The 25,589-nt window shown below is 49.5% G+C and overlaps 1 protein-coding gene across 2 annotated transcripts; it reads left to right on the top strand.

The window, feature by feature from the left end:
• The first annotated feature begins 3,817 nt into the window (after positions 1–3,817).
• LOC127574784 (coiled-coil domain-containing protein 177-like) lies at positions 3,818–24,198 on the top strand. Of its 2 annotated transcripts, none has more exons than XM_052024125.1 (3): positions 3,818–3,907; positions 10,558–11,136; positions 22,483–24,198. In XM_052024125.1, the coding sequence occupies exons 2-3, from the start codon at positions 10,988–10,990 to the stop codon at positions 23,432–23,434; spliced, it is 1,101 nt and encodes a 366-aa protein (XP_051880085.1). In that variant the 5' UTR covers positions 3,818–3,907; positions 10,558–10,987; the 3' UTR covers positions 23,435–24,198. The 2 variants fall into 2 exon arrangements, with proteins under 2 accessions (XP_051880085.1, XP_051880086.1); XM_052024126.1 differs by lacking the exon at positions 3,818–3,907 and adding an exon at positions 7,448–7,533.
• The last annotated feature ends 1,391 nt before the right edge of the window (positions 24,199–25,589 follow it).

Raw genomic sequence — 25,589 nt, 5'->3', positions numbered from 1 at the left:
TGTTTGTTTCAAGCACTCTGGACTTACTCTTCACACCAGTTTTTCCACACTATTATATACAAACTAGCTTCCTAGTCCCTTAAGAGCTTGTGCCTCAAGAAGGCAGCGTCCATCACTAAGGACCCTCACCACCCAGGACGTGCCCTCTTCTCGTTACTACCATCGGGGAGGAGGGAGAAGACCCACACTCAGCATTTTAGGAACAGCTTCTTCCCCTCTGCCATCAGATTTCTGAATGGTCCTTGAACACCACTTTGTTACTCCTTTATTTTGCACTATTTATTTTGTAATTTAAAGTAATTTTATGTCTTTGCACCGTACTGCTGCCACGAAACAACAAATTTCACATCATATGTCAGTGATAATAGACCTGATTCTGACTCTGAGTGGCTCTGAGGTGACTCTGTCACCTCCTTCCCCTCGCCCCCCACCTCCCCCCCTTCCCCCTCCTCCCCCCCCTCCTCCTTCCCCCCCCTCCCCCCCTCCTCCTTCCCCCCCCTCCCCCCTCCCCCCCACCTCCGCCTCCTCCTTCCCCCCCTCCCCCCTCCTCCCCCCTCCCCCACCTCCTTCCCCCTCCCACCCACCTCCCCCTCCTCCTTCCCCCTCCCCCCCACCTCCCCCTCCTCCTTCCACCTCCCCCCTCCCCCCCACCTCCCCCTCCTCCCCTCCCCCTTCCCCCTCCTCCCCACCTCCCCCTCCTCCTTCCCCTCCCCCCCACCTCCCCCTCCTCCTTCCCCCTCCCCCCCACCTCCCCTCCCCCTCACCCCCTCCTCCTTCCCCCTCCCCCTCCCCCCACCTCCCCCTTCCCCCCCCTCCCCCTCCTCCCCCCCCTCCTCCTTCCCCCCCTCCACCCCACCTCCCCCTCCTCCTTCCCCCCTCCCCCACCTCCTCCCCCCTCCCCCACCTCCTTCCCCCACCCCCCACCTCCCCCTCCCCCCCACCTCCCCCTCCTCCTTCCACCTCCCCCCTCCCCCCCACCTCCCCTTCCTCCCCTCCCCCCTTCCCCCTCCCCCTCCTCCTTCTCCCTCCCCCTTCCCCCCACCTCCCCCTTCCCCTCCCCCCCACCTCCCCCCTCCCCCCTTGCCCCCTCCTCCTTCCCCCCACCTCCCTCCTTCCCCCCACCTCCCCCCTTCCCCCTCACCCCCAACTCCCCCTTCCCCCTCCCCCTCCTCCTTCCCCCCCCTCCCCCCTTCCCCCTCCCCTCCTCCTTCCCCCCCCCCTCCTCCTTCCCCCCCCTCCCCCCTTCCCCTCCCCTCCGCCTTCCCCCAACCTCCCCCTTCCCCCCCCCCTCCCCCCACCTCCCTCCCCCCTTCCCCCTCCTCCCTTCCCCCTCCCCCTTCCCCCTCCTCCCTTCCCCTCCCTCCCCCCTTCCCCCTCCCCCTCCTCCTTCCCCCACACCTCCCCCTTCCCCCCACCTCCCCCTTCCCCCTCCCCCCTCCTCCCCCTTCCCCCTCCCCCCTCCTCCCCCTTCCCCCTCCCCCCTCCTCCTTCCCCCCACCTCCCCTTCCCCCTCCTCCTTCCACCCACCTCCCCCCTCCCCCCACCTCCCCCCTCCTTCCCCCCACCTCCCCCTCCCCCTTCCACCCACCTCCCCCCTCCCCCTTCCCCCCACCTCCCCCCTCCCCTTCCCCCCACCTCCCCTCCTCCTTCCCCCCACCTCCCCTCCCTCCTCCTCCTTCCCCCCCTCCCCCTCCCCCCCCTTCCCCCCCTCCCCCCTTCCCCCTCCTCCTTCCCCCCTCCCCCTCCCCCCCCTCCTTCCCCCCCTCCCCTCCTCCTTCCCCCCCTCCCCCTTCCCCCTTCCCCTCTCCTTCCCCCCCTCCCCCCTTCCCCCCCTCCCCCTCCCCCCCTCCTCCTCCCCCTTCCCCCCCTCCCCCTCCCCCCCCCCTATCCCCCTTCCCTCCTCCTTCCCCCCTCCCCCTACCTCCCCCTCCTCCTTCCCCCCACCTCCCCCCTCCCCCCTCCCCCTTCCCCCCTCCCCCCTCCTCCTTCCCCCCACCTCCCCCCTCCCCCCTCTCCCTCCCCCCTTCCCCCTCATCCTTCCCCCCTCCCCCATTCCCCCTCCTCCTTCCCCCCACCTCCCCCTTCCCCTCCTCCTTCCCCCCACCTCCCCCTTCCCCTCCTCCTCCCCCACCTCCCCCTCCCCCTCCCCTCCCCCCACCTCCCCCCTCTCCCTCCCCCCACCTCCCCTCTCCCTCCCCCACCTCCCCTCCTCCTTCCCCCACCTCCCCCTCCTCCTTCCCCCACCTCCTTCCCCCCACCTCCCCCCTCCTTCCCCCCACCTCCCCCCTCCTCCTTCCCCCACCTCCCCCTCCCCCCCTCCTCCTTCCCCCACCTCCCCCCTCCCCCTTCCCCCTCCCCCCTCCTCCTTCCCCCCACCTCCCCCTCCCCCCTCCACATTCCCCCAACCTCCCCCCTTCCCCCTTCCACATTCCCCAACCTCCCCCTCCCCCCTCCCCCTCTCCCCCCCTCCCGCCCCCTCCCCTCCCTCCCTCCCCCCCCCCTCTCCCCCCCCTCCCGCCCCCTCCCTCTCCCCCCCTCCCCCCCCCTCCCCCCTCCCCCCCCTCCCCCCCTCCTCCCCCCCTCCTCCTCCCCCCTCCCCCCTCCCTCCCCTCCCCCCCCCCTCCCTCCCCCCCCTCCCTCCCTCCCCCCCCCTCCTCCCCTCTCCCCCCTCCTCCCTCCTCCTCCTCCCCCCTCCCCCCTCCCATCCCTCCCTCCCCCCCTCCCTCCCCCCCGCCCTCCCCTCCCTCCTCCTCCCCCTCCCCCCTCCCTCCCTCCCCCCCCTCCCTCCCTCGTCCTCCCCCCCCTCCCCCCCTCCTCCCTCTCCCCCCCTCCTCCCTCCCTCCCCCTCCCCCCCTCCTCCCTCCCTCCCCCTCCCCCCCTCCCCCTCCCTCCCTCCTCCCCTCCCTCTCCCCCTCCCTCCGCCCTCCCCCCCCTCCCTCCCTCCCCCCTCCCTCTCCCCCCTCCCTCCCCCCCCTCCCTCCCCTCCCCCTCTCCCCCCCTCCTCCCTCCTCCCCCTCCCCCCCTCCCCCCTCCCTCCCTCCCTCCCCTCCCTCTCCCCCTCCCCTCCCGCCCTCCCCCCCCTCCCTCCTCCCCCCTCCCCCCCCTCCCTCCCCTCCCCCCCTCCCCCCCCCTCCCTCCCCTCCCCCCTCCCCCCCCTCCCTCCCTCCCCCCCTCCCCTCCCCCCCCCTCCCTCCCCTCCCCCCCTCCATCCCCCTCCCCCCCCTCCCCTGCCCCTCTCTCCCCCCTCCCTCCCTCTCTCCCCCCCTCCCTCCCTCTCCCCTCCCCCCTCTCCCCCTCCCTCCCTCTCCCCTCCCCCCTCCCTCCCCCGGGTGCAGACGCACCGCCACCAGCGGGACAGCCAATGGCAGCACCAGCGGTCCTCCGACCGGTGGGCGACGCTGCCAAGCGGCACCCCACCCTCTTCCCCCCAGTAATCGCCGCACTTGAGCCGCTTCTCGGCTCGTCGGCTAACCGAAGCCTCCCCCATCACCAATGGTCACCAGAAAGCGTCACCCGCCGGGGGAAAAATAGCGGCGAGTTGACGAAATAATCGGCGCTTAACGACGGCGCCCGCGCCCTCGCCACCTCCCCGGCCGCCGGCGACCGTTGGACGGACGGAGGTTACCTCAGGGCGCGATGCAGGCCGTGGCCGAGGCCGAGTCGCCGCCGCTGCCTCACCTCGACCTCGGCAACTTCGAGAGCCCGCGGGCGGCGCGCGGCAGCCGCTACGTGCTGACGAGCCCGCGCTCGCTGGAGGCGTGCGCTGCGCCGGGTGGCTGCGGCCCGTGCAGCTGCTCCGCGCGCCGCTCGCCACACTGGGCCCCGCGAGCACCCGCAAGCAGCCGCTGCGCAGCCTCCAGCGCCGCTGCCGGGAGCAGGAGCGGGGAGCGCAGGCGCTGGCTGAGAGGTGAGGGGGGCGGGGGCCGGGGTGGGGCGGGGCCAGGAGGGGGCGGGGCCGGGAGGGACGGGTCCGGTGGGTGAGGGGCGGGGGCCAGTAGGGGGAGGGTCCGGTGAGGGGCGTTGGCGTGGGTGAGGGGGAGGGGCGGGGCCCAGTAGGGAGGGTCCGGGGGAGGGGCAGAGCGTGGGTGAAGGGGTGGGGCCGGGGCCAGTGGATGAGGGGCGGTGTCAGTGGGTGTGGGGCGGGGCCGGTGGGTGAGGGGCGGGGCCTTGGGGGCGGGGCCGGAGGATGAGGAGGCGGGGCATGGGTGAAGGGGAGGGGCGGGGCGTGGGTGAAGGGGCGGGGCTGATGGAAGAGGGGCGGTGCCGGGGAGGGCCCAACCGGGAGATGGAAGGGGGGCGGGGCTGGGAGGTGAGGGGGCGGGTTGGTGGGGGCGGGGCCCGGGGACTAGTGTGAGACAGGGGAGGGGCGGATCCAAGAGGGGGAGCGGCGGGTCCAGCTGGAGGGTAGGGAGGGTGTCGTCAGAGGGAGGGGCACGTTCAGGGAGTGGGAAGGGAGGGGCAGGGCTGGAGAGTGGAAGGGGCTGGCTGGATGGAAGGGCTCTGGGTGAGGGAGGGGCAGGGCTCGGGTGAGTTGGGGGATGGGCTTGGCGGACGGAGAGGCAGGGTGTGTGGCGGGAGGGTGAGGAGGGGTTGGTGTGTGGGCGGGTCAGAGTAGGGCTGTGTGATGGGGCAGTGGCAGGGGAGTTTAGAGGGTAGGGTGGATGGATTTGAGGGAAAGCAGTGTGGGTGTGGAGGGAGAGCAGGTGCGGGAGGTGATAGAATGGGGGTGGGGAGGGGGCATGTGTGGAAGGGGGCAGGGGGATTTTGGGGTGTGAAAGTTGAGTAAGGATGTGTGGTAGTGGATTGGGTTAGTGGGGGTGAAAATGATGTAGGGTGTGATGGGAGATTGGAGGGAATGAAGGTGGTTATTGTGAAAGAGATGTAAATGGGAGGGATAGGTATGGGGATGAAGGGGTGGAAGGGATGTTTGGATGAAAGGGTAGGAGGGCGGTTGAAAATATGGATAGGCTGTGGTATCTGGGGAGTGGTGCATGTTCCACGAGGTGGTGGAGAGAAATTTGGAATATGTTGTATTATAGTAGCTCACTTAATTTGTATATTTTAACTCTCTCTGACATGAAAATTACTTAACTTTGACAGAATATTTGTGCTTTAAATGCTGTAATATTTAAAATTCCTTTGTGGAGTATTGGTGTTGCTAGCAAGTCTTTTACAACTTTGATAGTGTGTCCCTCCCCACCTTCTTATTCTGGCTTCTGCCTTCTTCCTTTCCTGTCCCGATGAAGGGTCTCAGCCCGAAACATCGACTGTTTATTTCCCTTCACAGATGCCTACCCAACCTGCTGAGTTCCTCCAGCACTTTTTCTGTATTGCTCCAGATTCCAGCATCTGCAGAATTTCTTATGTCTCTATGGTCACTGAGCTGTGGCAATGTCTTGACATTAAATTTCTCATGCAGGCCTTCAAAACCCCTCCGCTGTCATGTTCCCTCTTATCTCTAATCTCCTTCAGTACTACACTCGGACTTTCATTCCTCCAATTCTGGTCTCTTCTCACAACCATTACAATAAAACTGATAATCCACTATCCAACCATACGGAAATCTAGATGGTTTGGCATCTGGCTCACCAGGTAAAGTTTTCTGTGCTCCCTTGGATCCACCTGTAGGGACTGCCTTTAGCAACTACTAAAGGAAATGTAAAGTAACAACAGTTCCTTGAAGAATTAACTACTAAATGGAGGTGGGGGGGTGAAATTCAAGCACTATTTGGGAACGGGGAAATAAAGAATATTTCAGTTAGTATCTGAAGGAGAGAGAGGTCTGCTTTTCACAAGAGTTGCACTAGAAATGTTTCCTTCTTCAGGAGTTGTGTACGTGCATTTCCAGCCAATGCTGCCCCGAGTCATTGTAATCTTGTTTTGTGGTTTAGAAACTGCGTGGGTGTAGCTTTTGTAGCTTTGTGCAAGCTCCTCAATAAGATTACAGTTTTGTTGTGGTGTTGGTCAGGACTGAGGTTTCACCTGAGAAGTGCTTTGAGCGTTTTAACATGTTAGAGGCTGAAAACTCTTGTTCTTAGTGTGGAGAAGGTGCTTTAATAAAGTGTTCAGGATCATGATCAACTGTGCATTGAGCAAAACGTCCAGCTTTTTGCAATGGTGTGTGATTTGATAAAAAGAGAACATATATTGCAGGTGATTTGCAAAAGGACAAAAGGTAACTGAGGCAGTGAGTTGTTCTGATCCAGAATTTCTTGCCTAAATGGTACTGATGTAGGTTTGTTGTTGGGATATTTACTTAGAGGACATTGATGTCCCTGGCAAGGAGATCATTTAATGCTGATCCCTGAGAAGGAGATCATGGGAGGTGGTGGTGAGCTGCCATTTTGTGGGCTCTTTGGTGCAGGTTTCCAACTGTTGTCAAGTGGAATATTGACCCATGGATGAAAAAGCAGTGTCAGTGTTTCCAAAGCGGAATGCTGTGTGAATTGAAGTGGGACTTGGAGGAACTTGTTCACGTGTGCCTGCTACCCTTGTCCTGGTGACACAGGTTGTGAGTTTGGCAGGTGTCATCAAAGAAGACTTGGTGAGTTGTAGTGCACACTGTAACCATTGTAATCAGACCATGAGCCTGCTGTGCCGCTCTAATTCCCATCAATACCTCCAGATTCTACCACTTACCTACAGAATGCAGGCAACTTACAGCGGCCAATTAACCTACCAACACTCACGTCTTTGGGATGTGGGAGGAAACCCACGCGGTCACAGCGATGACATGCAAACTCCACACAGACAGCGCCGGAGATCGGGATTGAACCTAGATAGTTGGAGCTATGAGGCAATAGATCTATCTATGCCAAATGTTAGTTTGATGCCAGTCTAGTGTTTCAACAATATTTCAAAAAGTATTGACCAGTTACTAAATATGTCATTTTCCTATTTATTTAATTTTAGAGATCTGGGCTTCACTGGCAAGGTCAGCATTTGTTGACTGTCTCCTATTGGCCTTGAGTAGGTGATGGTGAGCCTCCACCTTGACCCTCTATAATCCTTCTGATGCAGGTGCTCCCACAATTAGGAGGGGAATTTCGGTGCCTATGAAGGACTGGGAGCATACTTACAGACCAGGATGCTATGTGACTTGGAGGGGAGCCTGCAGACGGTGGTGTTCCCGATGCACCTCTTCTCGCCTGTATTTATGGTGGAGAAGGGTGTGGCAGCTAGTGAGTTCAGGGGAGGGAGCAGTGACATTCTGTTACGTATCAACAATGTCAAGAAGGTGTTGAAGGTCCTGAAATGCATAAAGGTGGATAAATCTCTGGGACCTGACCAGGTGTATCCTAGGATGTTACAGGAAGCAAGGAAGAAGATTGCTGGGGCCCTGGCAGAGAATTTTCTATTTTCATTCGCCAAAGATGAGGTACTGGAAGACTGGATGATAGCTAACATTGTGCCTTTATTTAAGAAGGGCAGCAGAGACAATCCAGAGAACTTACACTGATGCAAGGCTCACTGGTCCGTAAGAAGGTTATAGGAAGGGATTCCAAGGGACAGGATTGATTTGCATTTGGAAAGGTAAGGACATGAGATCCAGGGTGAGCTGGCCAATTGGATACAAAATTGGCTTGGTGGTATGAGGCAGAGGGTGCTATTCACAATCAATATCAATTTGGCTAACAGGACCAAGTCTTCCTGGTCTAATAGGAGAGTCAGATATTAGGAAAAAATTATTATGAATGAGTTCTGGTTAATGACAGTCATGTCTCAGCCATAGAATTCTCACTCCTGAGTAGCAGTTCCTGGGTTCAACTTCCAGGCCAGGCCAGGCCAGCCATAGATATAGGAGCAGAATTAGGCCATTCAGCCATTGCGTCTGCCATTCATTCGTGGCTGATTTATTTTTAACTCCATTCTCCTGCCTTCTCCCCGTAACCCTTAACCCCTTATCAATCAAGAACCTATCAATCTCTGCCTTAAATACACCCAATGACGTGGCCTCCACAGCCCTCTGTGGCAACAAAATTCCACAGATTCACCAGCCTCTGGCTGAAGAAATTTGTCCTCATCTCATTTCTAAAGGGACATCCCTTTATTCTGAGGCTGTGCCCTCGGATTCTAGACTCTCCCACTGATGGAAACATCCTCTCCACGTCCACTCTATCCAGGCCTTTCAGTATTCGGTAGGTTTCAATGAGATCCCCCTCATCCTTCTAAACTCCATCGAGTACAGGTCCAGAGACATCAAATTCTCCTCGTACATTAAGCCTTTCATTCCTGGGATCATTCTCCTCTGGATCCTCTCCAGGACCAGCACATCCTTCCTTAGATAGAGGGCCCAAAATTGCTCACGATTATTCCAAATGTGGTCTGACCAACGCCTTATAACCCTCAGCAATGAATGCTAACATTGCATTTGCCTCCCTTACTACCAACTCAACCTGCAAGTTAACCTTGAGGGAATCCTGACTAGGACTCCCAAGTCCCTTCGTACCTCCAATTTCTGAAATTCCTCCCCATTTAGAAAAAAGTCTACACCTTTATTCTTCCTATCAAAGTGCAGAACCCCACACTTCCCTAGACTGTATGCCACCTGCCACTTTTGCCCACTCTCCAAACCTGTCCAAGTGCTTCTGCAGACTCCCTGTCTCTGCAACACTACCCATTCCTCCACCTATCTTTGTATCATCTGCAAACTTGGCCACAATGCCATCAGTTCCTTCATCCAGATTATTAGTGTATAATATGAAAAGTTGTGGTCCCAGCACTGTCCCCTGCGGAACTCCACTGGTCACCAGCAGCCATCCTGGAAAGGACCCCTTTATCCCCACTCTTGGACTTCTATCAGTTAGCCAATCTTCTAGTACCTTGCAGGCATGGTAGTGTCGCGGTTAGCGTAACGCTATTACAGTGCCAGCGACCCGGGTTCAATTCCGGCCACTGTCTGTAAGGAATTTGTATGTTCTCCCCGTGTCTGCATAGGTTTCTTCCAGGTGCTCTGGTTTCCTCCCACATTCCAGACGTACAGGTTAGGAAGTTGTGGGCATGCTATGTTGGCGCCGGAAGTGTGGCGACACTTGTGGGCTGCCCCCAGATAACTCTACGCAAAAGATGCGTTTCACTGTGTGTTTCGGTGTACATGTGACTAATAAGAAATCTTATCTTAACACCATGGGCTCTTATCTTGTTAGTGGCCACATGTGCAGCACCTTGTCAAAAGGCCTTCTGAAAATCCAAGTATATAATGTCCACTGACTCTCCTTTGTCTAACCTGCTTGTTACCTCCTCAAAGAATTCTAGCAGATTTGTCAGGCAAGATCTCACCTTAACAAAACCATGCTAACTTTGTCTTATTTCATCATAGGTTAGTGTTTCAGTACTGTTTTCAGAGAGTGTTGTACTGTTGGAAGTGTCGGCTTTTAGGCAAGGCATCAAATTGAGGTGCAGCCTGGCCTCTGGGGTTGATGAATGAAATACAGCATTATTCGAAGAGGAGCTGAGATGTTCCGGCTCTCATCCTTCAAAGCTCAGTGCAGTTTGGAATTGTTCCTGTGGAGTAATGGGTAGAAGATGTGACCTCACTGCTTTAGAAAGGAAGGAGAGGGGAAATGGGGAAATACCATTAGCCTAATGTTGGCAGAAGGGCTAAAGCTGGAATCTGTAGTGAAGGATACAATAACCAAACACCGTGGAAAGAATAATAGGACTGAGCAGAGTCACCATGGATTTATGATAATCAAACGTGGTTTTATTCATCTGTTAGAGTTCTTTGAGGAAGTGACCCGTATGGTAGTTAAGGGTGGGGGGGGGGGTGGAGGGGGAAGGTGTGGATTTAGTGTATTTTGGATTTTTGGAAGAGTTTTGTTAAGGTCCCATGCAGAGTTAGAACACACGGAATTGTGGATAATATTCTGATCTGAATTGAGATCTGATGATCAACCAGAAAGTAAAGAGCAGGAATAAACTGATTCTTTGGCAAGCTGTAGCTAGTGGGGTACTGCTAGGATCGCTGCTGGACCCAGCCATTTACAATCAATATGGCTAACAGGACCAAATGTCATATTTCCACATTTGCTGATGATACCAAACTGGGTGTGATTGACAATTCAGAGGAGGAATGTAAAGGGGCTTCACGGAGATACAGACAGGCTGAGTGAGTGGGTGAGAATGTGCATATGAAATATAACGTGGAAAAATGTGAGTCATCCACTCTGCACAAAAGAGAATGAACAGCAGAGGCACAGGCCCTTCGGCCCACCATGTCTGCACTGACCATGATGCCAAACCAATTGAATCTGCCTGTATGTGGTCTGTGGCCCTCCATTCCCTGCCTGTTCATGTGCCTCTTAGGTGCACTGCATTTACAATAGAGTCAACATTGAAGTATTGATTGGCTGCAAAGCAACTTGTGAAATCACGCAATGTGCTATATAGATGCAAATTGTTTGTTCACTCATCCTGAGGAGATTTGTTTTTCACTTGCAGGAGGATGAGAATTGTTTTGATCATGAAATGTGCCACATCTTTGACATGCTCCTTTTGCACAATACTGACCTGCTGATCTCCAGTCTGATGCTAATGTGATTTACTGTTAACTTACAGAGTGCAGAGAAGAGAGGGAGCGCATTATTGAGGAAGAAAAAGCTCGGTAGAACACCCATGCCAACTTTTGTGAAAATTGATGCTCGGAGATCTACAAGTGAATCTGGTTCCCCAACAGCTATGTTTTGGATGCTCTCCATGAAGGACAGAGTTCTTCAAAACGTTCCTCTGGCAGATGATAAGAGCACATCATCTGTTGGGCTGCTTCAAGAGAAGGAAGTAAACAGCCAGAGGATAGGCAAGCATCTGCTCAGCTGAAGAGGAAAGATTCAAAGGACACCAGTGTGGTTGGGTATTTTCAAAAGAACACCAGCCTCGGTGATTTAAGGCAGTCCCCCTGCCACAGCAAGGAAACTGGACAAGCTGGTCAGTGAGATCCGAGGGAATCCAATGTAGCATTCCTGAACGTGATCGAAAGATCGCTGCTTTAATGCTGGTTAAACATCAGGAAGAACAGGAGAGGCTGGAGCAGAGTCTCAAAGCTCAGCAGTTCTGGGACAAACTGAAGCGAGCAGAAAGACTAGCACAAATGAAGAAGGAGACTGAAAGGCAGAAAGGCTTAATCAAAAGTATTGGCAGGTGACCATATTAAATCTTTCCTTTTAGTATTTAGCGATGGGTGTTAGAAAGGGTTCTGCATTTGTCACCAGGCCTGTTAGTGTAGGAAAAATACAAATGGAACCAAGAGCTGGTAGATGGGGTTGATGTAGATCGGTTCTAGATGATTGGCATGGGATAAAGGGTCTGTTTCCATGCTGTGTGACTAGGCCTGCTTTAGAGTATGCCAATAGATCATTCTCCAATGCTGTTAATTAGTGCATGGGGATAAATCTTAGTCTTTGTTTCACTTACAGCTAGAATTCTTAGGCAAAATTCCAGTTCTGGGGCCACACGTCATTCCACACAATATATGATCAAACTCACAACATGTATTATATGAGATCCTTTAATTCATCTCCAACTTACTCCCTCTTTTCCCATGCCTGGTGAGAGTCTGTAACCAATACTACTTGACTTTAGTGTTGTGTTCGTACTGTTGACGCGAGCCAAGTTTCGCAATAAAGACGTTTGGAAATACCCCATCCAGGCAGTGTCGGTGGGGAGGGAAACACAAGAATGGCCTCAGAGCAGTGACCTTTTGTCATGTCAAAGGTTAGTTGGAGGACATGGTAAGACAATCTTTTAGACTAATCATTACCCTACTTTTAAAAAAATTGCAGAATTTCAAGTTTCATGCCTGAGGATTTCACAATCATATTTCACTGAAATTTTAGCCTACCTGTAGTGAAAGCTTTGTCTCAGGATATTTATCGTTGAATGAAATTGCAGAGTCTTAAATATGACAAGATTTTTAACTAAAATGTTCAGTCAGGCTGGGCTTCCAACTTTCCTCAACTTCTGCACCACTTAGGAAATGTGAAGATATGCAGCCAGATTTATGCAGCTGCTTCAGGAACATTGGAACTGCACATAGTTCAGAGCAAGACCGAGTCTGGAGAAACTTTGATAGGAGGAAAACAAAAGGGCTTCTGCCCAAAGGTCAACGAACTGAAGCATTAAACTTATCTTTCCCTCTGCACACATGCTGCCTGATTTGTGTTTTAGCATTGTTATTTCTAACGAGTACATATGGAATAACTGTATTTACATAAAAAAAACAAAGTGTGAATGTAGGACAAAGGAAGTTGGGTCCTAGTAAACTGGGAAAAAAACCAATGCTGTGAACCAGTTTAAACAATTATTCTTTTGAAACATCTTTTGGGTAGGAGGGTGAAAGCAGGAGAGTGTGGCGTTATTCGACAGGCTGTCAGATGATGTCATTGGGAGGAGTGTTGTAGCTTCTGAGCTGGATGGATTGAAGGCTTCCCTTATCCAGACTGATCTCTGGCACTGACAAGTGATTGCTTTGTGTATTTGAGGTGCACAGGTGCTATGAAACAGGATATACGTTTCCTCGTTCTCTTTGTTCACTTATGGCCTCTGGGGCATGTAAACACGACTGATTGCCAAGCACGTACACCAAGGTGCGTAATCCAATTAAAAGAGAAATCTGAGCTTTAATCATCCAACATGTAATCCAACAGAGTATCCAATGCAGCCCACAGGGCTCCAATTAACGTATCTTAACCTGCCAATTCTTATTGGGTCAGCTTTGGTGACTCAACCACACCACTGCCTGAGAACCACAGAGCCAGGAGATGAGGAAAAATAGAATAAAACAGTCCTTAGAAACATGCTGTCTTCATGTTGGTATAAAATCAATTAAATATAGTTATTGGGAAGGGATTGTTTTGTGATGGTTATGATCCTTCTGAAACAATCACCTTATATTTTTGAAAAACTGAAATAACCTAAAATCAGGAGCAGTATGCCCCACATGAGAATGTTCTACAGTTCTTTTTATACTGGACTGAATTTTGAGGAAAATATTTAAAATTTTGATGAAGGTTTCTCTGTAAGGTTAAGCAGAAAAGCTTTAAGAAATTGTGAAGGGGGACTTTAGATCTTGGTAATTCAGTTGATTAATTAATACTAGAAGATAATTGATATTTTAATGACTTTTAAATTCTATAAAATGAAAAGGATCTGATGTTTTGGCAGAATATATTATACAGATAACTTTAAAGTTTTGACGTAAGCTTTTAAAGAGTAGGTGTTTTTTTAATTAAGTTCTAGATATTTAGATGTCAGAGCGAAAGACTGGAATTTGTGAAGATTTCCCGGTGGCTGCCAGAAATCCTGAAACCTTCATATTCATAAACTGATAAGGAGTAGGTTTTCAAAGAGATCCATCAGTCGTCTTTTTAAGTGTTACTTTGGGCAGGTAAAAGTGATCTGAAAGGGTGGTAGTACATTGCTGTTGCAGTACAAAAATAAGTTAAGGAATGGAAGCATAAATTGGCAATATTGCTGACCTTGTCCACGTTTCTGCCCAATTTCCCATATCCTCTAATTCCTTAAGTGTTCAAACTGTCAGCCTGGTATATATTCAATGGATGGGCATCCATAGTTTCTCTGGAGGAGAGAGTTCCAAAGATTTGCATTTCTCTATCTACATAAAGGGATTTCTACTCATCTCAGGCCTAAATGACCACCCCTTATCCTGAGACCATGCCCGTGGTTCTAGAGTCTCCAGCTAGAATAAACAGCCATGGTCTCTACCCCGACAATTCTTCTCAGAATCTTGTACATTACACTGAGGTCACCCCTCATTCTTCCAAATGCCTGGGTGTAGAGGCCAATCTTATTCAACCTCTTCTCATTGGACAACCTTCATCGTAGGAATCGATCTAATGCCTGTCTGTCGCATTGACTTCAAGGGCAAAGTGTTTTTAAACTGGAAATACCATCACCACTCAAAGGGCAAAAAAACAAATCTACTGGCACCATGAAAGGCTGAGGTTCAGCAAAAACTAGCGACCAACGATGCTGGTGGTGAGTGGAATGAGCACAGGAGATCCAAATACAAGCCGACAACATTATAGTCTGATTATCCAGCACCATTGGGAAAAGTGGATAGTCAAGGAAAGTGGATCTTCTAGGCCTCTTCAATGAAAGCGTGATGGTTTGCCATCCACATGAACAAATGTTTCACTAGATTTCCTCAGTAAAGTCTGTCTTTTGAGGTGAGTGTTCTAGACAGTATTCTCAGCACTATCTGAGTCTGCTGAGGTTATATGGACCAATCTAGCAGCTGAAAAACAATGTAGAGTGGACAAAATCCCCTTTGAAGGACCAAACGTTCAAGGAGGAGATAGATATCTAAATAGTCAGGATATCAAGGGATATGGGGATAAGGTCGGTAATTGGGATTAGAATAGTTTTTTTTTCTTCTTCCCCCATTCCCCATTCTATTTCCCTTTCCTTGGAGCAGACTTGATGGGCCGAATGGCCTGCTTCTGCTCCCTTGTGATCTTGTGAAAACGTGGAGGAGAAAGAATTCTGGTGCAAATTTATGACCTCATCTGGGAAGCTTGCTAGGAACCTCAGGAATGCTGTAATCATAATTTTTCAAGAAGGAGATGGGTCTGATTGTGATAATTACAGAAAGGGTCCCTGCTGTCTGTCTTGTGGATAGTTTGTAGCAAGAATCCTCAAGTGTTGCCTCCCAGTGGCTCGAGCTCCTCCCAGAATGTGCATTCCATCCATTGAGGGTCACAGCGGAGTGACCCACACCATCCAAAAAATTAAGTCTAGGGAGCTGCATCTGTACATGACCACCTTGACCTTAAGTATGTTTACCAATCTGCCCTGACCATGCAATATTAAAGGTCCCACCACCACCCTGCCCCAACACATAAACATTGAACAACCTGGATGTGTTTCCTCAGCTTGAGATTCAACTCTCAGGCAACGGATTGGTAATACGAATACCAATACCAGATCTTGATGACAAATTCAAAACTGCCAGTGCATCATACAACTGACTGAGGGGGGGGGGAGGAGCGGCCTCCACACAACATCACTCTCTTTCCCCACTGACTTCCTTGTAGTTTAAGTGTCTGTCAATCTCTGCCTGAATATATTCAATGCCTCTAAGGTGGAGAATTCAATAGATTCACATACCCACTGAGAGAAGATATTCCTCCTCATCTCTGTCTTACGTGAATGACCCCTATTTTTCTGAAATCTGTGCTTCCTGGTTCTAGGTGATTAGGGCAACATCAGAATCTGCTCTGACAATCCCCTGTAATCTTATGCTTCAATACGATCACCTCTCATTCTTCTAAACTCCAAAGAATAAAACCCAAAGAACAAGATCTCAAACACAGCCTGACATACGGAGCTCATGATCTACTGAGTAGCAAGACCCTGCCCTCCTGTGTGTGTAATGGACACTGGCAACTTATGGTAGGGACCTCAAACTACTTAATCACCAGGTGCATCTCTCCCCTCTAAATTTGGCGAGATGAGCCAATGTCGGCATTCATTCCCAGGCTAACGTTCCAACCTCCTCGGGTTGGTCGTATCATTCACTGACACTAAACTTCTGAAACAAATGCTCCACTCGAGGCAGGCAACTTCCAGGAGGACAGAGAAATCACTTGAAGGACATCCTCAAAGGTTCTCTAGGCAACTGACTTGGGGAAATCACTGGCTCAAAATGACTCAAAGTAATGGAGGGACATTTGGGAACACACCAAGTACTTTGAATCTCTCCAGCAGCATTTGGTGGCTTAGTGCAAACGACAGGAAGATTGTACAGCAATCCAAACTCTAGTGGAGACAGCCTATTTTAAATCACAAGGGATCACCTAAGAAGAAGGATGCATTCTGAGTTTTTACACACTAGGGTGAGTTACTGGTGGTCAACATTTGTCACGTGGTATGTGCAGCTTCCGTATGGGATGTGTAGCACAGACTTTGGCTAGTTAGCTCAACTACTGATATTGGTAGACAATATGATGAAGTGAAAAAAATTAAAAGAGGACCCAAACTGTGACAGTACTCAGGATGTAGTCTCACTAATGCCTTGTACAGTTACAGTAAGACTTCCCTACTTTTATACTCCAACCCCTTTGAAGTAAAAATGAGCATTCCATTAGCCTTCCTGATTACTCACTGCACTCGCTCTTTGCCATCTTTGTGTTTCATGTGTGATGGCATCCAAATCCCTTCTGTGTCCCAGCCTTCTGCTGTCTTTCTCAGTTTAGATAATCTGTTTCATCATTCTTCCTTTCAAAGTGAACACATTTCCCCACATTGTAGTCCATTTACCAACATTTTGCCCACTCATTTAATCTATCAACATTACTCTCGACACTGTTTGTATCCTCCTCACAGCTTGCCTTTCCCCTACTTTTGTGTCATTCACAAACCTGGTGACAGAGGAAGGAAAGCAATATACTAAATCATTCATATACTGTAAATTGGTGTGGTCCAGCACTGACCCCTGCAGCACCCACTGATTACAAGTTGCTAACCTAAAAATTACCTCCTTATTCCTACTTGCAGCTTCCTGCTGTTTAGCCATTTCTGTATGTGCTGGTGCATTACCCCCAACATCATGAGCTCTTGTAACGTCACCTTATGTTTGGCATCTTGTCAAATACCTTTTGAAAGTTCAAGTCCCTTGTACCTAACAATTCCCCCGTATCCACTCAAACTAATACTTTCTCAGGGGACTCTTGCCCTTCCTAGGGCCATACTGATCCTGCCGATCAGATTATGACTTTCCAAATGTTCAGCTTTTACCTCAGTAATTGTTTCTAACATTTTTCTAACGAGTTTACATCAGGCTAACCGGCCTAATTTGGAGGCCTGTTTTGTGCCTCCCACCCATTTTGAATGAGGGTTTCACAGTTTTCCTTCAGTACATTTCCAGGGTTTGATGAGTTGCACTCTCCACCCCGACCGCTCCACAACTTAAAATGTGCTTGTTTTACGGCTTTTCCTGGTTCTGATGATAGTTTATTGTGCTGAAATGTTAACTCTGTGTCTCTATACACAGATGCTGCCTGACCTGCTGAGTACTTCTAGCATTTACTGTTTTTATTTCAGACTTCCAGCATCTGCATCTTTTTGATTAGTGAAAAAGCTTGCTTTACTTTAAGTTAACAGATTCTAAATGATGGGCAGGCATCACATGCTGTGTGTGGAGAGAAAATTGAGGGTTTTCTTAAGACAGTATGTATTTATGACTTGGAAATTGCTGCCTGGAAGGGTGGTGGGACAAGATTTATTGGAGCTTTTAAAGAGAATTGGATATTTAAGGAAAGAGATTAACTGACTGAATTTCACTCCAATGAGGCAGCATGGACTCAATGGGTCGGTCTCTCTGTCTCTCTCTCTCTCTCTCTCTGTCTCTCTCTCTCTGTCTGTCTGTCTGTCTGTGTCCCTCTCCCTCTCCCTCTCTCTCTACAAAAGATGTTTGGAACCCAGGGGAGTAGGACAATCAGGTAGGAAAGTGAAGGTGAAAGCCATGACGTTGTTGCCTGATGAAGTAAGCCCAAAGGCCCATGTAGCCTATCCGTCAGTTTATGTTATTAACAGGACCGTGGCAGTGCTCGTGCTCCAACAAGCCTCCTCTCACCTTACTCTGTTAACAGGATTCGATTTCTTTGTTCCTTTGATAAGTTTGTGTTATAATGAGAGGCTGGACAGGCTTGGGCTTTATTCCTTGGAGCATAGGAGGCAGAGGGGTGACCTTATAGAGGTTTATAAAATCACAAGGGGCAAAGATCAGCTGAATAGCCACAGTTTTTCCCCAGGGTAAGAGTGTCTAAAACTAGAGAGCATAGGTTTAAAATGCGAGGGGAAAGATTTAAAAGTGACCTGAGGGGCAACTTTTTCACCCAGAGGGTGGTGAGTATATGGAACGAGCTGCCAGAGGAAGTGGTGGAGGTGGGTACAATTACGACATCCAGAAGACATTTGGACAGGTACATGGAGAGGAAAGGTTTAGTTGGATGTGGGCCAAACGCGGCCAAACAGGACTAGCTCAGTTAGTCATATTGGTTAGCATGGATGAGTTGGGCCAAAGGGCCTGAGTTCCATGCTGTAGAGCTCTATGACTCTAAGATTTAGGGTTCTTCTTAAATGCATCTGTGCTGTGAAGCTCAAATGCTTCACATGGAAATAAGTTCTGTATTCTCACTGCACTTTAAAAACAGATGTTTTCCTAAACTTTGGATTTGTTAGTGATTGCTCTGTGTTTATGGTTGCCAATATTTAAGCATTCTGTACATGTGCCCCCACCTGCTTGATCTTTCCTGAACAGTATAATCTTCTGATTTGGGTGTCATTCCTATAACTTTTTAAAAAAATGTCTCTGGCGTTCTCATATCCTCCTCATAAAATGGGAATCATAACTATGCACAATATAATCATTGTCCCAAGCACAGGGTGTGTTGAGATGGAAAAGATCAGATTAACTCTCCCTTGCCCTACTCAGATAGCCTGCCAACGTTCAGGATAGGGTGAGTGAGGGAAAATACCAATATACATAAAGCCTTAATCTTCCAAAGAATAGAAAAATAAAGGCTGGGAAAATGAGTATCAAGTTCTTAGATGAGTTCTGGACGTTTATTGCATTACAGAGGAAGAATCTTAGTCTAGTGTTTCCTGCATAAGCAAGCCAAAAGGCTCAAAGGCATCTTGCACAGTACTAGTAAAAATCAGGGAAGGTGATTACTTGGTTATTTTAGGAGTTATGTATATGCATGCAATTGTGTCCAATTGTGTACAAGGTGTTGATAAGGCCACATTTGGAGTACTGCGCACAGTTCTGGTCGCTCTGCTTAAACCGGAAAGGGTGCAAAATGATTTATGAGGACATTACCTGGCCTTGAGGGTTTAAGTTATAAGGAGAGGCTGGATAAGCTAGGAGTTTTTTCCCTGGAGGATGCTGAAGAGTGATCTTATAAAAGTTAAAAAAAATCATGAGGGCATAGATAAGGTGAATAAGCCAGAGTCTTTTCCCCCGGGGTAGGGGAGTCCAAAATTAGAGGGCATATGTTTAAAGTGAGAGGGGAAAGATTTAAAAGGGACCTGAGGGGCAACTTTTTTCCACACGGAGGGTGATGCAATTACGACGTTTATTGGACAGGTACGTGGAAAAGAAAGGTTTAGAGGGATGCGGGCCAAACGCGGGCAAACAGGACTAGCTCAGTTAGGCAACCTGGTTGGCATGGGCGAGTTGGGCCGAAGGCAGATACATTGGACAGGTTCAAGAGTTTGTTGGATAGGCACATGGAGGAATGTGAGAGAGAGGGATATGTGGGAGGAAAGGGTTAGATAGTGTGAGGGTAGTTTGATGGACAGCACGACATGGTGGGCCGAAGGGCCTGTTTTGTGCTGTATGGTTCTATGGCCTGTTTTCTGTGCTGTAGAGCTCTACAGCTCTAATTAACTGTCAGATTTATGATTGAACCATGGAAATACATACAGTGGAAAAATGCTTTGTTGCAAATCCTTCATGACCCGTGGTGCTCCGAATCTCAATTTTCACCTTTGGACTTTTGCTCTCTGATTAGATCTCTGATCCAGTCCTCCTTGTCCCACCTCGTTTTACACGCGCTCTGGGCCACCTCCACCAGCCCATCCTTTGCTGTCAAGTGTCTGGTTCACCTCGGTCTGTGGCCAGCTCAATTCTGGAAGTGGCCGCACTTTGCTTCTCGGCTTGATAGTGACAAGGCACCATAAAGTTGTTTGTAGGTGGCAGCAAATCAGTTAATCCACTGCAGACAATAAATTAGATGTAGATTCTTGTGTTAAAATCAGAAAATGCTGGAAACACTCAGCAGATAAGGCGGCGTCTGTGGAAAGACCAAGAGAGTTAACGCTTCAGGTAGAAACATTTTGTCAGAACTGGAACAGGAGAAAGCAAGTTGATTTGTTTCCGGCATTGTTTACTTTTTGATTTTCAGACCTAGACTCCTCCCGAGTTCAGCCCAAAGCAACATATTCAATAACTGGCACCATCAGTCTTAGTATGATAAGATTAAGCCTTAGCTCAACATCTGAGTAGCGACTAAAATTGACATCCTCTGCTTATTGCTCTCAATGTATGTTAACCATAATAATTAACATAAAGAGTTACCATGAGGTAAATTTGTGACAATGCTTATTATAATCCTATTTGGAATTATTTTACAGAAGTTTATCTTGTTCATGTTCACCCAATAAAAATGGTCCTCCCTAGTTCAGTGAAGCTTGCATGTCTGTGAGCAAGTTAGTTGTAATGTCTGAGGAAGGAAAAGCACACTGCCTGGATATATCAATGTCCAGAATAGCTTCTAAACCAGTATGTGATGCGTTACAACAGCTTACAATACCCACTTAAAAGCTCTCTCTCATCCTGAAGATGAGCAGCACGTCGGCACAGCTAGTAGAGCTGCTGCCTCACGGCTCCGGTCACTGGGTTTGATCCTGACCTCCAGTGCTCTCCGTGTGGAGTTTGCATGTTCTCCCTGTGATCGTGTGGGTTTCCCCCAGGTGCTCCAGTTTCCTCCACATTCCAAAGACATGCAGGGTGGTTGGTTAACTGATGGTGTGAAATGACCTCGTGTGTAGGTGAATGGAGGGAATTGGTGGGAATGTGGGGAGAATAGGTTACAGGGAAAATTAGTGGCGGTGGGATTGCTCCAAGAGCCAGCATAGACTTGATGGACAGAAATGGCCACAGCCTACATTGTTAGGAAAAAATACTCCTTGGTTATGGGGTCTGGATAAAGTTTTCCTATGCTAAGCAGTTGGAAGAGGTTGAATGGAGATTATGGTTAAAATGTAACTGAGGTTGTATGTTGATACCAGAGACCTGAAAATATTCTACGCATCTGTTTTTTCCGTGCTTAGAATGTAAAAATCAATCACTCAATGCATTCATGCTTTGCTGATGATATGCATGGAATTTAGTGATTGAAAAGGAAAAACAGTGTTTAAGAATTAGCTTCATTTTGTGCAGTGAAACTTTCATTGCAATGCTGAGGGAGTGCTGCACTGACAAAAATGGTGTCTTCTGGATATGACATTAAACTGGGGTTGCTTTCTTCAAGAAAAAGTCATAGAAAAAGGCAGCACGGTAACAGGTCCACACTGACCATCAGGTACTTATTTTTACACCAATCCGACCCTGACCCATTTTATTCTCCCCATGTTCCCATCAACTCCCCTCAGATTCTACCCCTCACTCACACACTGGGGCAATTTACAGTGGCCAATTAACTTAACAACAGGTACATCTTTGGGACGTGGTAGGAAACCGAGCACCCAGCGGGAACCCACGCAGTCAACTCCTTGCAGCGAGCACCAGAGGTCAGGGTTGAACTCTGGGAGGCTGCAGCTCTGCTCCCTGCACCACTCTGCCATCTTTCAGTTATGGCATCATATCAAAGAAGAGATTGAGAGTTATCCCCAGTTTCCCAGTTCATATTTTATCCCTCATTTCTTCTAAACATTATTCATTGTTTCGCTGTTGCTGTCTGCAAATTGGCTGCTTCCATTCCCACATTGCAATGGTGACCACATGTTCGTAAGTATTTTGTTGCCTGTAAAGCAGGAGAAAGACACCATATAAATGCACATTTTTCTTGGCATTTGTACGGGGATTAGGAGTATAATATCCAGTCTGGTGTATAATATACAGTTTTGACTATATGAGTGTGAGTTTAATCTAATGTTTAAGGTAACAGGACAAGCCAGAGGAAAAAAATAAAAGCCCAGCAGCATCACCACTCCAGAGGCATGAATGCATAGTGAAAGACTGACTCTTCAGTGCCATACTGAAGGTGGCTGCAGTGTTGGAGGGTGCAATCTGGTACATAGGAGAATGAGGGACAACCTTATAGAAGTGTTTAAAATTATGAGAGGCATTGATAAGGTGGATGTCAACAGTCTTTTCCCCAGGGTAGGGGAGTCCAAAACCAGGGGGCATAGGTTCAGGGTGAGAGGGCAAAGATTTAAAAGGGACTGAGGGCAACTTTTTCACGCAGAGGGTGGTGAGTATATGGAACGAGCAGGCAGAGGAAGTGGTTGAGGCAGGTACAATAGTATTTAAGAAGCACTTGGATAGGTACGTGGAGGGACAGGTCTTAGAGGGATATGGGCTGAATGCAGGAAATTGGGACTAGCTGGGTGGGCACCGTGGTCGGCATAGACTGGTTGGGCTGAAGGACCTGTATCTGTGCTGTACTGCTCTACGAGTTACCTTTTGGGTGAGATACTGGACTGGTGCTTTATCTGCTTAAGAGATGTAAAAGATCTTGTGCATAACTCGGAGCATAGTTCTGGCCAAAATAAGCAGCTAACATTTATAAATAAAATGTATTGTGTTTGTGGGAGCTTGCTGTATCCTAATTAACTGCTGCTTTCTCAGATAATAGCACTTCTGATTGTAATCACTTTTTCTAATAAAAATACTTTGGAATAGGAAAGGTGCAATGTCAATACAAATCCTTCAGTTAAATGGTTGACATGTATTCACAGGTGGAAGAAGGAGCGAGAAATGAGACAGTCCAAGATAGAGCAGGAAGTAAACCAGATGGCCGAGCTCCGCGAGAAGGATGTGATTTTGAAAGAAAACAAGTGGAGAATGCTCGCTGAGAAACAGAAAATAAAGAAAAAGGAAAAACTAGATCAAGCAAAATGTGAGGCCGAAATGCGTAAATCACAACAGAACCAATTGTGGAAAGAAGCAGAAGCCATCAAGCAGGATAGCAAGGAGCAGAAAGTACAGGCGTCACAGGCAAAGCTGTCAAATGCCGCCCAGAAACGGCTTCTGCAAGAAATGAGCAACCAGAACCGGATCAAGATGGAGAACGAGCATGAGAGGCTGAAGCACATGATCCTGAAGAATGAGATCGACAACCTGACCAAAACCGAGGAGCTGATGGTGAGGATGTCACTGGAGCGGAAGTTTTTAAAATTTAAGGAAAACCACAGACACCTGGTGGAAGAAAGAAAGAGAATGCTGAAAGAAAAGGCAATTCGGGAAGAGAACCAGATCCTCCAAGCCAAGCTGAAGGCCGAAAAACTAGAGCAGGAGCAGAGAGAACGCAAGGAAGCGTTGGCTGAAATCTCTGACCTTAAAATTGAACAAGCCCAGAAAACTTTGTTGAAGAGCGTCCAGAATAAAGTCCTGCAGACCCAGAAGAGCAGGTCAGAAAAGGAGAAGATCCACCAGCAGATCAAAAAAAGAGTTGAGGAGGAGGAGGACTTGTACCGGCAGGCAATGAAAGCAACTATTGAGAAGAAAGACAAGAGGACTGAAGAAATTTTGAAGGTGAAGGAAGCAACTATCGAGGAATCCCGTCAAGCAGCCAGAGCGGCCTTCCAAATGAGGGAGCGAGTGAGAGAGCATATCAACAGCCGCTCCTTCGATCAGATGGCTATGGAAGCTGAGCTGTGGGCCAGCTTGGTGAAAAAGATAGCATATTAATATCAGAAAATAAGTAAGAAGTTCCTTCTTAGTTATACCCCTGTGTAAAGGGAACATTTTTGGGCTTTGAATTGCGAAGAACAATTTTTTTTACATTAGTCAAGGCATAAACATGGACACTTGTACTTCAGTGAATTGTAGGCCATGGGGTAATCAGTTTTCTCATGGAGGTTAAATATTCTGGGGGTCCGTTGCAAGACACATTCTGATATGTGGCAAGATTATAGTTAAGTAAAAATTCCAAAGCATTTTCATGACCATGTTTGCACATGAGTGTTGTGAAGCTGTAGAAAATATTGGTCCTATTGTCAGCTGGAAGGATGTGCTTGTTAAATGTTTTACTTGAGAATGATTTGATACCACGCCCACAGAGCAAGTCCTTGTGTTGCTTTTCAGGAAAGAGAATCTGTGAAAACTGTGAACTTTGAGCTATCCATAACAGCTGTCATTTTCATGCTCTTTAAACTATTTTTATGTACTGGTGGATCTCCTGTGACATTGCTCACATCAAAGGATGTGCCCTAGGACAGATTGCGTGCCAGGTGACATCTCCTTGCTTCTGTGTCTCTGGAGCAACCTCCCTTTTGCCATTCCAACCCCCTCTTCACCCCCCCCCCACCAATGCTCAATTGCTTCCTCATCTGCTGATACTTTTCCTGTGCAAAGCTCTGGTCAATGGCACAACACACAGTCTGTTGGAGAGACCCAGTGGGTCAAGCAGCATCTGCGCAGGGAAAGGAACTGTCGACATTTCGGGTCGAGACCCTGCATCAGGACTGAGAGTTGGGGGGGGGTGGGGTGGGGGTGGCTGCTACAAAGAGGAGAGGTGGGAGGGGTGAGGCAGGGGCCAGAGGTGATTGGTGGGTGGTGGGTGGTGGGGGGTGGGGAGGGAGTGTTGAAGGATGATGAGCAGATTGAGCCAGGTAGGGGAGGGGGAGGGGTTGGGGAAGGGGACAAAAATGCAAAACTGGGAGGATCAGAGGAGGATCCGAAGGGGGGAGAGAGAGCAGTGGTGTGTGTGTCTGCTCTCCCTCTCTCTCCTTCCAGTCCTCCTCCCGTTCCCCCATTTTGACCCCTTTCCCAACTGCCCCCTCCGTCACCCATTTCTATCCCCCTCCCCATTCCATCCACCTACTACCCACACATTTCAACCACCAGCTCTCCTCCCCTCCCCTCCCCCATCTGGTCTGGTCCCTTCTGCCCTGCACCTCTCCCCTAATGGTTCCTACTATCACCCTCCTCACATCAGTCCAGCCCTGTGTTCCTGCTTATCGCCCTCCAGCAGCTGTCTCCGCCTTCACCTTCCCCACCTCCGGGCTCCATCTTCCTCTTGTTTTTGCCTGCCTCCATCTATCATGTCTCCCAACTCCACTCCTCCCCTCTCGTACCTGGTTCGCTCTGCCTGTCATCTTTTAACAGTGCCTCCCCCCCCCCCCCCCCCCCAAAGTCCACCAATCACCTCTGGCCTCTGTCTCACCCTCACCTCTTTGTAATGGTTGTCTCCCCTCTCCAGTCTCAGTCCTGAGGCAAGGTTTCAACCTGAACTGTCAATAATTCCTTCTCACCCCACAGATGCTGCTTGACCCGCTGAGTTCCTCCAGCAGATTATTAGGTGCATCTGCAGTCTCTTGTAACTCTGGTCACTGGCTATTGTGGGTGTATAACTAGGGAGGGTAAAGACAGGTTCAGTTCTGCAGAAACCTGATCTTGGTAGAACTGTGTAAGAGCTGAAAGCTTCCACACTGTTGTATATCTGGTTCCTAGTCCCTCCTATAGTCTTGTGTTATATCCCATACCTTTCCCCTCACCTACTGCTCCTGCAGTCAATGCATTACTCCTCCTCCTGGTTGTCATTAACCCACCACTCTCCCAGAAGCGCGCGTGCATGCGCGCGCGCGCACACCCCCACACACACACACACCCCGACACACACACACACACACACACACATTTAGAGTTTAATGTCTATTTCTAGAGTCTGCTGTTGGTCTGCCCTGTGTGTAATTAGGACATGAACATTGGAGGTGTTGGGCTAGGAGAGGAGGCTGACATTAGGTTGTTTATCCTACCAGGAAATTTGAATTTGCTGAGGCAGTGTTGGTTTTACCTTCCCAGTGCTTTGAAATGCCTTCTATTGGTAGTCCATGTCACAGAA

The sequence above is a fragment of the Pristis pectinata genome, chromosome 10 (assembly GCF_009764475.1).
Source record: "Pristis pectinata isolate sPriPec2 chromosome 10, sPriPec2.1.pri, whole genome shotgun sequence".
Taxonomy (NCBI): domain Eukaryota; kingdom Metazoa; phylum Chordata; class Chondrichthyes; order Rhinopristiformes; family Pristidae; genus Pristis; species Pristis pectinata.
This window is presented reverse-complemented; position numbering and strand designations above follow the sequence as displayed.

Coding starts and splice junctions, on each gene's coding strand:
- LOC127574784 (XM_052024125.1), top strand. CDS start 10,988: ATGCTGGTTAAACATCAGGAAGAACAGGAGAGGCTGGAGCAGAGTCTC. Junction 11,137..22,482: donor TTAATCAAAAGTATTGGCAG/GTGACCATATTA, acceptor ATGTATTCACAG/GTGGAAGAAGGAGCGAGAAA.